General features: G+C 38.8%; 1 protein-coding gene across 3 annotated transcripts in view; it reads left to right on the plus strand.

Moving 5' to 3' along the window:
* Tom1l1 (target of myb1 like 1 membrane trafficking protein) overlaps window positions 1-15,640 on the plus strand; it is a 54,390-nt gene that overhangs the window by 6,977 nt on the left and 31,773 nt on the right. For all 3 annotated transcript variants that reach the window (XM_020166790.2, XM_074046095.1, XM_020166795.2), the window contains 4 exons: window positions 4,903-5,052; window positions 5,688-5,813; window positions 6,518-6,622; window positions 14,798-14,914. In XM_020166790.2, the coding sequence (XP_020022379.1) occupies window positions 4,903-5,052; window positions 5,688-5,813; window positions 6,518-6,622; window positions 14,798-14,914 (498 nt within the window). The remainder of the gene's footprint in view (window positions 1-4,902; window positions 5,053-5,687; window positions 5,814-6,517; window positions 6,623-14,797; window positions 14,915-15,640) is intronic.

Consider the following 15,640-nt stretch of genomic DNA (forward strand, 5'->3'; position numbering starts at 1 on the left):
GATTGGACTTTGAGCACATGATAAAAGCGAGAGCACACAAGGGAGGGGTGAGGATAGGTAAGACACCAAAAAAACTAGCTAGCATTTGTTGCCCTTAATGCAGAGAAACTAAAGCAGATACCTTAAAAGCAACTGAGGCCAATAGGAAAAGGGGACCAGGAACTAGAGAAAAGGTGAGATCAAAAAGAATTAACCTAGAAGGTAACACACATGCACAGGAAATTAATGTGAGTCAATGCCCTGTATAGCTATCCTTATCTCAACCAGCAAAAACCCTTGTTCCTTCCTATTATGGCTTATACTCTCTCTTCAACAAAATTAGAGATAAGGGCAAAATAGTTTCTGCTGGGTATTGAGGGGGTGGGGGGGGAGAGGGAGGGGGCGGGGTGGGTGGTAAGCGAGGGGGTGGGGGCAGGGGGTAGAAATGACCCAAGCATTGTATGCACATATGAATAATAAAACAATAAAAATTAAAAAAAAAAGGCCACATGCCTCATCTCAGCTCGTTCATGGCCTTGAAGAGGTATGTTCAAGGCCTCAGCACTAACTTCATGATTTCAGTATTCACTTAAGCCAAACTGAATTATGAGGGAGATTAGTCACAGAAGGAATTGCCCAGTGTCTGTCAAAGGCAATTATAAGTTTACCAGTAAACTGTTTAAAAAGTAATCCCCATATGTGACATTTCTATCTAATTGCTGTGAAGTGATGAGAGTCTGTCAAAGTCAATTATAAGTGTTCTTTATACTGTGTGTCATTTTGGGTTCTCTGTGGACTTGTTATCCTTGATTAGTCCTTTGATGGAATCTGACTGTACTATGAGTTCCAACAGTCAGTTGATGGAGCAGTTTTATCAAGAAGCCAGTAATTTCTTTTGTTTGTTTTTGCAATGCTATGGTCTTGTACCCAGTAGACAAGTGCTCTACCATTGAGCTACACTCCCAGTCCAAAAAGTCAGTAGTTCTATTTTATTTATTTATGTTTTTAAAGTACTGCTACCAGGCTTTATTGCTCTGAGCCAGAGACTAGACTTTTCTTGAATGAGATGATTGTGACAAATCTTAGCAAGATACTACGTCTCATTGTCAAATGGAAAGTGGTTGAACAGGTTCCTGAGAATCAAAGAATTTCATAGACCTGTATGAACACCTACTGCATGGAGAGCTGTAGTGGTTTCAGAAGACATAGAAAACATGGTTATTCTACAGAGGTTCTCATAGTTAGGATGAGAAGACACAGCTTTCTCTAGGAGTGTCTAGTAGGGTGAGGGTCTTGGTGTGGACACCATGGTGGTCCAGGTATCGTCTCAACTCTGATGACCCTGAAACCTGGTTGTTGTCACTGAGCCTGGTTTAGAAAGTTATTGTGAGAAACGAAACTGCCAAGTAGCTATTTTTCTTCCAGCCCTCTCCAGAGAGAATACTTATATCCATTGATGAGTGCATTCTCTTCTGCTAGGAAGTCCTCCACAGAAGCAGATAATGTAGTAGTTGCAACTAAGGTCCAAAACAAACCCCTCTCTACAAGCCTCTAACGGGAGGTATGATTTCCATTTTGCAAATACCTCGCCTAGTTATCTAGCTAGGTATTTGCTCAGCTAAGCACAGCAGGAAGGAGACTGGTGAAACTTGGAGTCACTCACTTAGGTTTCTCTTATCCCTTGGATCCTAGGTTCTCTATCTCATCTCAGATAATGGATTCTTGATCATCCTGTTTACACCATAGTCAGATTTCAAAATGTGTAAAAACAGCATATGTAATTTTTTTCCAATTTGCCACAGTAGGTCTTATTACTGCTCTAAGTGGGCTGGTTGGTGACTACTGGAGACATAATGGAAGAGGTGATATAGAAGTAATTAGCCCTGACATTCTGAATTCCAATGAGAAAACACAAAGGGCATGGTTGCTGATCTCCAGATGTTAACATTCCCCAAATTTCTTGTTGACTGTGATTTTGTGTGTGTGTGTACCTCCTGGGAATGTTGCCCATTATCATGAAATGTTACTCTCCAAAGATAAAAATTGGTTTGTAGAATGTTTAGCAAGAAATTCATCATTTACTTCATTCTAGGAGAAAGTGAGCCTTGGAGGCTAGATCTCTTGCCCAAGACTGCGCTAACAGTCAAGCAAAGTATTTGAGACACCCATCCTCTCAGCATTCCACCTGTTCCAAACTCATTATAATACACTGTCAAGCTCAATGTCATTTGTTACTCATCCTTTCAGGTTTGTCTCCACAACTTGGTGTTAGTACAGACTTATCTTTTTATGTTTTTAATTTTGTTTCAATTTTCCTTTGCTTTAAAGGTTTTCCCACTGTTTCCCACAGCTGCAAACACATAGCTTCTGTATTTTCTGATGGTCTTCTTGGTCATATTGCTTTAAAACTATAGCTTTCATAACTGCTGCTGCTTCTTGTACTGATATTAAAGTGACACTGATGATGGAAAGTCAGGTTTTAGGGCTTCTTTTCTGCAGACCTGATGATAGCTACCCTAGTCCAGTTACAGGTTTTTGTGACCTCCCAAACTAAGGTTGTGTCATGGAGATTTAATTTCATTCTCAGATTGCTTTTAGAAGTCTACTTTCTGCATTAAATTCTTCCATACCAGCTTGTTTCTTCTTAGCTTGATTTCTGCTCAGGTTACTTTATTGAAAATGCTTATTTCAAGGTGACTAATGACCCCACTAATCAACAAATCTGCTGAATTTTTCTTGTCCATAATTTCTTTTTGGGGGATGGTTGATCTTAGGGCCTTACACTTGCTGGGCAGGTGTTCTGTTATTCGACCCAACCCAAGCTCAGGTCCCTTTTACTTTAGTTATTTTGTGATAGGGTCTCAAGTTTATGCCTGGGTTGAGATTCCTTATTTATGCTTTCTGTGTAGCTGGGATGACAATTGTGTATTATTATACCTGGCTATTAGTTGAGATAGGGTCTCAACTGACTTTTTGCCTCAGCTGGCCTGGAAATGATCCTCCTGATCTCTCTAGTAGCTAGGATTTCATGTGTGAATCACTGTGCCCAGCCTTTATTCATGTTGTTAACTGTCCAACTCCGCATCCTCATGGAAGCTTTCTTTTGACATTACCAACATTATGTTGGCGTTGTTTTGTGCTTTGTTTTCTACTGGTCTTTGCTTGCCTTCCTTGCATTTCTCTGGCCTGTGTAATAAGTGGCCCCAGTGTCTCAGGCATCCCTCTCCTTTCTTCTCATCCTCAGTGGCCTTGATGATTCTCTATGGCCCTTCATTCTTCTGAGCTATAGCTGTACACGTAACATCTCTCTGCTAAACCTCTACTTGAATGTCCCACTTTCCTTTCACACTCAGAATACCTACATTTTGACCCATCATTTTTGTTGCTAGGATCCCCAGTCACACGACTCCATCCACTTCCAAATTTCCATCAAAGGTACTCTCAGTCTCATATAGAGTGAGGTTATTTGATTTCCACTTTTCGTTCAACTCAGTCATTCAAAGTTCTTCCTTCATAATTGTGTCCTGCCTGTTCCTACCTTGTACCCACATTATCCCAGTGTAGGTGTTTTCTGCATCAGGTCTGTATTATTGGTGGGTGTGAATTGGATCTTTCTATCACTCCAGTGTTTTTTACCCTCCAGTTCCCTCTGTAGAGTACAGCCTGATAAACCTTTCCAGAATGTTACTTTGCACCCATCAACTTAGCCCTTGAGCTCTCGGTAGATGGTGTGATAGTGACAAACCGAGTCCCTTCAAACTTCTTCGTACCTTCAGAATAATGTACAGACTATATATTGCCACACAAATTTGTATGCAGTCTAGCAATGGACTTTATTCACCCTTCCTCCTCAAATGTCTCCACTTTGCCTGTACTGAGAAGCCAATACCAGAGACACACCAGAGTATTTACCTTCCCACTCATAACTTATACACTTTCCCACTTTTATTTTTTCTTCATATCATTTGTATTAGTCACCTTTCTATTACTATAACAAACACTTGAGGTATTTCTTTTATAAAAAAGAAAGGTTTATTTTGGTTCATGGTTTCAGAGGTTCTAGTCCATGATCAGTTGGCCTCATTGCTTTTAGGCCTATAGCAGGGCAGCACACCAGGGCAGAAGTGTGTGGCAAAAACAAATCTGCTCATCTCATGGTGAGGAAGCAAAAAAAAGAGAAAGAGAGAACAGGGTCCCACAGTTCCTTTGAGGGCACACCCACAGAGAACTAAAACATCCTAATAGGCCCCCCCTCTGAAAATTTCTGCCACCTCCCAGTAATACCAGGCTGGAGACCAAGCCTTCAACACGTGAACGTTTGGGAGACATTACAGATGAAAACAATGTCAGGGTTTATCCGTCTAGAATATAGCTGTCCCCTCATTTCTACTTTTCTTAGTTATTTTTCGAAGTCCAGGTCAGGTCACCAACCTTTCCAAAAGTCTTGTAAATAAACTTAGCCCTAAATAAACATACTTGTCTCTGTAAAGATCTATAGCTAAACTGACTACAAATTATCATCCAAACCAGGGCATTTTTGAGAGTGAAAGATGTGTTGTCATTAATAAGACCAGAGCAATAGGGATCTGCCAGGCCTATCCTGGAGAAACTGTAGCAAATGTTACCCTGTAATATCCTGTTTTGTTTATCCTTCCTGTTAGCTCTTGGCGTTTACTACCTTGTATTGTTATCAGCACCTTTATAGTTGTGTCGATCCCCTGGTCTAGACTCTAGGTAGGTACATTTTACCTGTTATACTTCCTTATATCCCAAGAACCTAACATTTTGCCGTATGTTTAGTAGAATGTAAGTAGTGTTTGTTAATTAGAATGCTTGTAGAAATCATTATTTAACAATTTTGCCTTCATTTAAGAGATGATTTTGTAAGAGAAATATAATGTTTGGTTTTTCTCTCTAATTTAGTTGATTGACATGTGCATGCAGAACTGTGGTCCAAGTTTCCAATCTCTGATTGTGAAGAAGGAATTCGTTAAAGAAAGTCTAGTTAAGCTGCTGAATCCCAGATACACCTTGCCATTAGATGTTCAGAATAGAATCTTGAAATTCATTAAGGTAAGCCTTTTATATAACTCATGGGATGGTACATTTCTAAGATTAAGGGTTTAATGGAGTGCTTTCTGATGTGGAGATTGAACCGAGGGCCTGGCACATGCTAGGTTCAGTGACCCTTTGTATACTTCGATTGAAACAGAAAGCATTCTTTTTCAGTGTGAGTGGAATAATACATTTCTTTTTGGTGTTGGATAATACCCTTTTTCTGAAGAGGTTTTAGTCATTTCTCTTCTATTTCTATTTTATCCATATCAGGTAGGAAAGATACTGATGTGTATGTCTGTTTTGTAGCTATAGAAACTATGTTCTGAAATAGATAACTGACTAGTTCAAGGTTACTTGGCAGAAGAGCTACTGATAATATTTTAGTATCTGTCTGTCTGTTTTGGATGAAGTACACCAACAGACCATTGGTAATGTCTATCCATGGATTTATCAAGGTATTGAAGCATAATAATCTGGTGACTGAAAATATTTCATATTACTTGAGCTTTTGAAAATGAACGTTTTGATCATGGCATTCAAAAGTAGCTTTCTGTTTCTAAGGTACGTAATTACTAATTCCTCATTCTCATCACAAGCTGTTTTGTTTTGCTGCTGTTTTAATTCTGGAACTTTCTATCTCTTGAACTCAGACTTGGTCACAGGGCTTTCCAGGAGGAGTGGATGTAACTGAAGTGAAAGAAGTATACCTCGACTTGCTTAAGAAAGGTGTTCAGTTTCCTCCCTCAGATGCAGAGGCTGAAACAGCAAGGCAGGAGGTAGGAGGCTTTTCTTTGGTCCTTGTAAATAAGATAATGTGCCACTTGGGTCTTTTCTGATTGTAAGGGACAGCGCTAGCTTGAGCAGCTTAGCAGAAAGATGAATTTATCTCATAGAGTAACCCAGGTTTAGAACTTGTCTACTCAAAGTGTGATTTGGGTTATAATCTAGAAGTTTGTTAGATATGCTCTGCCCTAGAGTAAGTCAGAGTTTGCCTTTTTATAAGGTTTCCAAGTATTTTCCTGCACATTAATGTTGAGAAGCACTGCTTTAGAGCCCCATGCTTAGGGCTGTCCACCTGAGGTTGACCCAGGGAGCAGGAGATGCTTTGCCAGCTGTGGTTTACAAAAGACTTCACATGAATTGATTTACCATTTAACAACCCACAGAGGGGACAATAAAAATCTCACATAGTGGTTTATCATGCAGACCCTTGACAAAAACCAAGAGTACTTTGTGAAATTATAACTTAGTTAATAAATCTAATAGCAGCCACATTTTATTGGATACCTGATCTGTTATGGTCCATGTCATTTGCTCTTCTCAAAATGCTAGGTCAGTGTACCCCTGATGGTTGACTCTGGGATGACATCCTTTACCCAGGACTTTGATTTAGAGTGCCTGAGTTAGCCAATGGGGAGGACTGGGCTTGAGTTCTCTGTGTTAATTTTTATCATAAAATTTCCATATTTCATATTGATAGGCTGCCCCAAGCTCATCACATCCACCAACATCTGTCCCTACTGCACCTGCTCTCCCTTCTGTAATTGCTGCCAAGAATCCGACTATTTCATTGGTCCCAGAACAGGTAACAGTAATGACAACTGTATTGATACTATTTTTTTATTTCTAAGCATTGTATATACAATTTGTTTTTCTTTCTTAACATTATGAAGTATAAGCATATTATCACCTTCATTTTAAAGTGAGGAAGACTGTAGCTTGCTGTAGAAGAACCACTTACTGTGGTTCATTTTTTTTTTTTTTTTTTTTTTGGTGGTACTGGGTTTTGAACTTAGGGCTTCATGTTTGCTAGACAGGTACTCTACCACTTGAACCACCCACCAGTCCTTTTTTGTGTTGAGTATTTTGAGATAGGGCTTTGCAAACTATTTTGCCTGGGCTGGCCTCAAACCACAATCCTCCTGATCACTGCCTCCCAAGTAGCTAGGACTATAGGCATGAGTCACCAGAGCCTGGCCATCATTCATTTCTAAGAAAAATTAATCGGAGATTCCAAGATGGCGGCTAGAGCCAGCGCAGAGAATCTCCACTTCACGTTAAACGGAGAACCGAGGAGGCCCCGGGGCCGCCAGTGGCCGGCGCCCACACGGCTTGGGAAGACGCGGACCAGGTGAGCTTCGCGGTACCGCGGTTCCCCCACAGACAAGCCTGGGCCAGAGCAGCATAGCCCCCTGGACAGACTGACCTCCACCCGGGAAAAAAAGAGAAACTGAGTACTAAGCAATAAGAACAGTTAAGACACGCTGGAAAGAGGGTGGGGCTCCCTGAGCGCTGAAGATTGGGGGAAGGGACTCCTTCCCGGGACTGTAAAGAAACGAGCCGGGCGGGCCGGAGAGGCTCTGGCGGGAGCGGGGCGCGCCCAGCAACCAGGAGCGGGGACGCTTGTGAGAGGAGGGAAGACCCACTTCCCACGTGAACTGTAAATAAACACGCAGGCCTGACAACGCGGGGCAGTGTCGCCTTTCCCAGTGCTTGGAAAGGGAAAAGCCTGTAGCAGAGGCCCCCCTCCCCCGCACAGGAGACCTCTGAGCAAACAAAGCCTGTGGGACCAGGTGAGTGCTAGCTCACCCCAGAGATCTGCATAAATAACGCCGCCAGCTACAGGCTGAGAGCAGCAGGCAGGCAAGCCACAGTTGCAGATACCACTCTCAGAACTGCCTCCAGACGCTTTTTTTTCTTTTTCTCCCTACCTTTGATGAGAGAACAACCGAATTACACCTGCAAGCCGAAAAACTTACTGAAACTATTGCATTTGAACTGGGGACACTTGGTGGGGCTTTTTTTAAATTTTTTCTTCTGTGTGTGTGTGAGTGTAGTTTTGTTCTACTTTATGCATCCCCTTTGATGAGACAACTACAGAACAACATCTGAGGCACCAACTCCAGGACTGGAGATTAAGACGGACATCCAAATTATTAAGACTGAAATTGCATTGCATATAAACTTGGAAGTTTTTTGGTTTTTTTTTTTTTTTTTTAATTTCCTATTTTCCATTTTATTTTAATTCATTTTTATAAATAGATATTACTTTCATATACTTATTTTTTATTTTTTTTATCTTTGATTTTCAATCCTCTCTCTGTCACTCTATTGTCTGTTCAGCTTACTGTCGATTAGTACACTAACACTCCCTGTTTATACCTTTGAAACTCTCTTGTCTGATACCTTGTTCTGCTTTCTCCCTCTTGTCTGTATATTTGTTTTCCCCTTTTCTTTAACTTCTTGCTTTCCATCTCAGCTCACTCTTCCGTTCTCAATATTACCATTGTTATTATTACAAGCTAGAAAATACTTAATTACACACAGTACAGGGACAGTAACAACACCAAGGACAATGACAGGAAGACAGAAAAAACAAGGAAACCAGTTTCCCCACAGCAAAAAATTAGTACAGGAACCAGAGGGGAATGAAGAGAACAGAAACTCAGAGCCAGACTCCAACAAAATGAAGATAAACTATGCCAAAGGACCCAATGAAGCCTACAAGAATAATTTAAAAGAAGACATACTACAAGTACTCAATGAGAATTTTATAGAGATGATACTGGATAGGGTCAACCAAAATGTACAGGAGACACTCAAGAAATTCCAAGACAATAAAAATAGAGAATTTGAAAAAGCAAAAGAAGAAATAAAGGAAACCATAGAAGCACTGTATAAACACCAAAGTGAAAGAGAGAACACAATGAATAAATGGATAAATGAACTCAGGACAAAAATAGACAACAATAAAGAAGAAAACAGCCAGGATATGGAAAACCTCAGAAAAAAGAACGAAACAGAACTGCAAAACAAAACGGAAAGCCAATCCAGCAGAATAGAACAAACAGAAGACAGAATCTCAGAACTTGAAGATGAAATGGTAATTAAAGGAAAAACCGAAGAACTATTAATTAAACAACTCAAGACCTGTGAAAAGAAAATGCAAGAACTCACCGACTCCATCAAAAGACCAAACTTGAGAATCATGGGCATCGAAGAAGGAGAAGAGGTGCAAGCGAAGGGAATGCGTAATATATTCAACAAAATAATAATGGAAAATTTCCCAAATCTAGAGAAAGATATTCCCATACAAATGCAAGAGGCCTCCAGGACACCAAACAGACCAGATCAAAATAGAACTACTCCACGACATATCATCATTAAAACAACAAGTTCAGAAACTAAGGAAAGAATATTGAAGGCTGCAAGAGAGAAAAAACAAGTAACATACAAAGGTAAACCCATCAAAATCACAGCAGACTTCTCAACAGAAACATTAAAAGCAAGAAGAGCGTGGGGTGAGATCTTCCGGGCACTGAATGAAAATAACTTCAACCCCAGGATACTCTACCCAGCAAAGCTATCATTCAAAATAGATGGAGCAATAAAAGTCTTCCATGATAAGCAGAAACTAAAACAATATGTGACCACAAAGCCACCATTACAAAAGATTCTGCAAGGGATCCTGCACACAGAAAGTGACACCCAACTTAACCATGAAAAGGCAGGCAGCACCAAACCACAGGATAAAAAAAAGCAAGACAGTAGAGAGTAACATCAAGTTAGGTACACACAATCAAACCTTCAAACAACTAAGATAACTAAATGGCAGGAATCACCACATACCTATCAGTACTAACACTTAATGTCAATGGACTTAATTCACCCATCAAAAGACACCGTTTGACAAAATGGATTAAAAAAGAAGATCCAACAATTTGTTGCTTACAGGAGACTCATCTCACCGACAGAAATAAGCATATGCTTAGGATGAAAGGCTGGAAGAAGATTTACCAAGCTAATGGCCCCCGAAAACAAGCAGGAGTAGCAATACTTATCTCTGACAAAGTAGACTTCAAACCTACATTGATCAAACGAGACAAAGAAGGACATTCCATACTAATAAAAGGGGAAATAGACCAAAAGGAAATAATAATCATCAATCTGTACGCACCCAATGTCAACGCACCCAATTTCATCAAACATACCCTGAAAGACCTAAAAGCATATATAAACGCCAACACAGTGGTTGTGGGAGACTTTAACACTCCATTATCATCAATAGATAGGTCATCCAAACAAAAACTCAATAAAGAAATCCAAGATCTAAAATATGCAATAGATCAAGTGGACCTAGTAGATGTCTATAGAACATTTCATCCAACCTCTACACAATATACATTCTTCTCAGCAGCCCATGGAACCTTCTCCAAAATAGATCATATCCTAGGGCACAAAGCAAGCCTCAGCAAATATAAGAAAATAGAAATAATACCGTGCATACTATCTGACCACAATGCAGTAAAAGTAGAACTCAACAACAAAAGTAAAGACAAAAAACATGCAAACAGCTGGAAACTAAATAACTCATTACTTAATGAAGAATGGATCATCGATGCAATAAAAGAGGAAATTAAAAAGTTCCTAGAAGTCAATGAAAATGAAAACACAACCTACCGGAACCTATGGGACACAGCTAAGGCAGTCTTGAGAGGAAAGTTTATAGCCATGAGTGCATATATTAAAAAGATTGAAAGATCCCAAATCAATGACCTAATGATACATCTCAAACTCCTAGAAAAACAAGAACAAGCAAATCCCAAAACAAATAGAAGGAGAGAAATAATAAAAATAAGAGCTGAAATCAACGAAATAGAAACCAAAAAAACCATACAAAGAATTAATGAAACAAAAAGTTGGTTCTTTGAAAAAATAAACAAGATCGATAGACCCCTGGCAAACCTGACTAAAATGAGGAGAGAAAAAACCCAAATTAGTAGAATCAGGAATGCAAAAGGGGAGATAACAACAAACACCATGGAAGTCCAGGAAATCATCAGAGACTACTTTGAGAACCTATATTCAAATAAATTTGAAAATCTAAAAGAAATGGACAGATTTCTAGATACATATGATCATCCAAAACTGAACCAAGAGGAAATTAATCACCTGAATAGACCTATAACACAAAATGAAATTGAAGCAGCAATCAAGAGTCTCCCCAAAAAGAAAAGCCCAGGACCTGATGGATTCTCTGCTGAATTCTATCAGACCTTTAAAGAAGAACTGATACCAACCCTCCTTAAACTGTTCCATGAAATAGAAAGGGAAGGAAAACTGCCAAACACATTTTATGAAGCCAGTATTACACTTATCCCAAAACCAGGCAAAGACACCTCCAAAAAGGAGAACTATAGGCCAATCTCCTTAATGAACATTGATGCAAAAATCCTCAACAAAATAATGGCAAACCGAATTCAGCAACACATCAAAAAGATTATCCACCACGACCAGGTAGGCTTCATCCCAGGGATGCAGGGGTGGTTCAACATACGAAAATCAATAAATGTAATAAACCACATTAACAGAAGCAAAGACAAAAACCACTTGATCATCTCAATAGATGCAGAAAAAGCCTTTGATAAGATCCAACATCATTTCATGATAAAAGCTCTAAGAAAACTAGGAATAGAAGGAAAGTTCCTCAACATTATAAAAGCTATATATGACAAACCTACAGCCAGCATTATACTTAACGGAGAAAAATTAAAACCGTTCCCTCTAAAATCAGGAACCAGACAAGGATGCCCACTATCTCCACTCCTATTCAACATAGTACTGGAATTCCTAGCCAGAGCAATTAGGCAAGAAGAAGGAATAAAAGGAATACAAATAGGTAAAGAAACTGTCAAAATATCCCTATTTGCAGACGACATGATCCTATACCTTAAAGACCCAAAAAACTCTACTCAGAAGCTTCTAGACATCATCAATAGCTATAGCAAAGTAGCAGGATATAAAATCAACATAGAAAAATCATTAGCATTTCTATACACTAACAATGAGCAAACGGAAAAAGAATGTATGAAAACAATTCCATTTACAATAGCCTCAAAAAAAATCAAATACCTAGGTGTAAACCTAACAAAAGATGTGAAAGACCTCTACAAGGAAAACTATACACTTCTGAAGAAAGAGATTGAGGAAGACTATAGAAAGTGGAGAGATCTCCCATGCTCATGGATTGGTAGAATCAACATAGTAAAAATGTTGATACTCCCCAAAGTAATCTACATGTTTAATGCAATTCCCATCAAAATTCCAATGACATTCATTAAAGAGATTGAAAAATCTACTGTGAAATTTATATGGAAACACAAGAGGCCACGAATAGCCAAGGCAATACTCAGTCAAAAGAACAATGCAGGAGGTATCACAATACCTGACTTCAAACTATATTACAAAGCAATAACAATAAAAACAGCATGGTACTGGCACAAAAACAGACATGAAGACCAGTGGAACAGAATAGAGGATCCAGATATGAAGCCACACAACTATGAGCAACTTATCTTTGACAAAGGAGCTAAAAATATACGATGGAGAAATAGCAGCCTCTTCAACAAAAACTGCTGGGAAAACTGGTTAGCAGTCTGCAAAAAACTGAAACTAGATCCATGTATATCACCCTATACCAAGATTAACTCAAAATGGTTTGAGGATCTTAATATCAGACCCCAAACTCTTAAGTTGATACAAGAAAGAGTAGGAAATACTCTGGAGTTAGTAGGTATAGGTAAGAACTTTCTCAATGAAACCCCAGCAGCACAGCAACTAAGAGATAGCATAGATAAATGGGACCTCATAAAACTAAAAAGCTTCTGTTCATCAAAAGAAATGGTCTCTAAACTGAAGAGAACAACCACAGAGTGGGAGAAAATATTTGCCAATTATACATCAGACAAAGGACTGATAACCAGAATATACAGGGAACTTAAAAAACTAAATTCTCCCAAAACTAATGAACCAATAAAGAAATGGGCATGTGAACTAAACAGAACTTTCTCAAAAGAAGAAATTCAAATGGCCAGAAAACACATGAAAAAATGCTCACCATCTCTAGCAATAAAGGAAATGCAAATTAAAACCACACTAAGATTCCACCTCACCCCTGTTAGAATAGCCATCATCAGCAACACCACCAACAACAGGTGTTGGCGAGGATGCGGGGAAAAAGGAACCCTTTTACACTGTTGGTGGGAATGTAGACTAGTACAACCACTCTGGAAAAAAATTTGGAGGCTACTTAAAAAGATGGACATCGATCTACCATTTGATCCAGCAATACCACTCTTGGGGATATACCCAAAAGACTGTTACTCCAGAGGCACCTGCACATCCATGTTTATTGCGGCACTATTCACAATAGCCAAGTTATGGAAACAGCCAAGATGTCCCAGCACTGACGAATGGATTAAGAAAATGTGGTATCTATACACAATGGAATTTTATGCAGCCATGAAGAAGAACGAAATGTTATCATTCGCTGGTAAATGGATGGAATTGGAGAACATCATTCTGAGTGAGGTTAGCCTGGCTCAAAAGACCAAAAATCGTATGTTCTCCCTCATATGTGGACATTAGATCAAGGGCAAACACAACAAGGGGATTGGACTATGAGCACATGATAAAAGCGAGAGCACACAAGGGAGGGGTGAGGATAGGTAAGACACCTAAAAAACTAGCTAGCATTTGTTGCCCTTAACGCAGAGAAACTAAAGCAGATACCTTAAAGCAACTGAGGCCAATAGGAAAAGGGGACCAGGAACTAGAGAAAAGGTTAGATCAAAAAGAATTAACCTAGAAGGTAACACCCACACACAGGAAATCAATGTGAGTCAACGCCCTGTATAGCTATCCTTATCTCAACCAGCAAAACCCCTTGTTCCTTCCTATTATTGCTTATACTCTCTCTACAACAAAATTAGAGATAAGGGCAAAATAGTTTCTGCTGGGTATTGAGGGGGGGAGCGGGAGGGGGTGGAGTGGGTGGTAAGGGAGGGGGTGGGGGCAGGGGGGAGAAATGAACCAAGCCTTGTATGCACATATGAATAATAAAAGAAAAATGAAAAAAAAAAAATAAATGCTATCAAGTAAAAAAAAAAAAAAAAAAAAAAAAAAAAAAAAAAAAAAATTAATCCAGTGAGTTCTGTCTAAGTTCAAAGTTCACACATAAAAGTACTGTACTTGGCTAGTGGGTTTTAGGGCTTTGAGGAGCCTTGGCTGTGAACTGACCTTGTGTCCACAGCTGATTCCTTTTGCTACTGATAGGACTGTTCATACATCATTTCAGAGAGCTTGATAAGTGACCATCTTACTGCTGTATTAATTGCGCTAAATGGATTGTGTTTGCTTTGTTGTCTGTTTATCACTTTGAAGTTCAGTTATGTCCTGCTATAATAGAATTATCACTGAAGACTTTTTGTTAATATTACTCCATGTTTCTTATATAAAAATCCATGTTCTTAAATCCCTCCTAGAATTTAATACAGAAAGAAAAAAAAAGTGTTTCTCTTTTTATCTTCCCTCCTGTAATATTATGAAGAACTCAAATTCTCATGTGTTTTTTGTCCTTTTTCCAATTGGTATTAAGAAACCCAGAATACATTTGCCATTTTGTCTAGGTTCCTAGTTCTTTCTTCTAGTAGGTACCTTCTCCCCTTTCCATATTGTTTCAAATATTTTTTTTCTTCTTCATTTTTAACTTTCCTAAAGCATATTTTTGGGTTTACTATAAGAATCTCAAGTTCATTTAGAAGGCAACAGAGTATACTTTGTATGTATATGTATATATAAACTAAAATATGCTTAAATTTCACAAACCATTTTCTCTTCCAGCATTATTTCCTTGAGTAGGAAACAAGATAGCCATTCTTTATATATCACACTAACCGATTGGTTTTCTTACTCCCTACAGATTGGAAAATTGCACAGTGAATTGGATATGGTGAAAATGAATGTGAAAGTGATGACTGCCATATTGATGGAGAACACTCCTGGATCTGAAAACCATGAAGACATAGAGCTTCTGCAGGTGTGGTATGATCTCAGGAACCATTAGTCAAAGTGTGTCATAAAGTTATTCTCTAAACCTTGACCCTAGTAAGTAGAAGACATATTGATATTGTCTAGTCTGTTCTTGTGCATCTTGACTTCATTTAATTTCTAAACTTAAAAAGATCTAAGAACAACTTTTATCAGAAGTGCTCTAGTAACTTATATATCATCCCTACCCCCTTACAAAAGATAATTTATAACAATTTATAGCCTTGGTCATATACAGTCTAGTCTCTCATTGTTTTAAGTGTGTAAAAATTACCTCTATATCCATCTATTCAACAAACATATTGAGTGATGTAGTAAGGAATAGAAATGAAGAGGCTCTTCCCAGTCCTTAAGAAATTCTGTCTAGTAGGAAAGATTGGTTTGTAAATAACAGTAAAGTATTATAAGTGCCGTAATACAAAACTTGTCAGTTTATGTGGGGACAAGGAAAAATGTGGAAGATTTTAAGAAAGCTAGGTGGATATAGGTGGAAAGATACGGGAGGAAAAGTGGACAGGGCATTTGAATCCACAAGAACATGTGAGAAAAACCATGAGCAGCTGGATGGCCCCCCAAAACCCATCTTTATATTCATATATTTTACTCTTCCTTCTAGTGGGTAAAAGTTTCCTTGTTCTTCTAATTATCAATTTTTAAAATTAATATAGTTCCTTGGCAGGGTTAACAAGAGGATTACTTGAGCCCAAGAGAAGAG

This window comes from Castor canadensis, chromosome 11 (genome assembly GCF_047511655.1).
Source record: "Castor canadensis chromosome 11, mCasCan1.hap1v2, whole genome shotgun sequence".
NCBI lineage: Eukaryota > Metazoa > Chordata > Mammalia > Rodentia > Castoridae > Castor > Castor canadensis.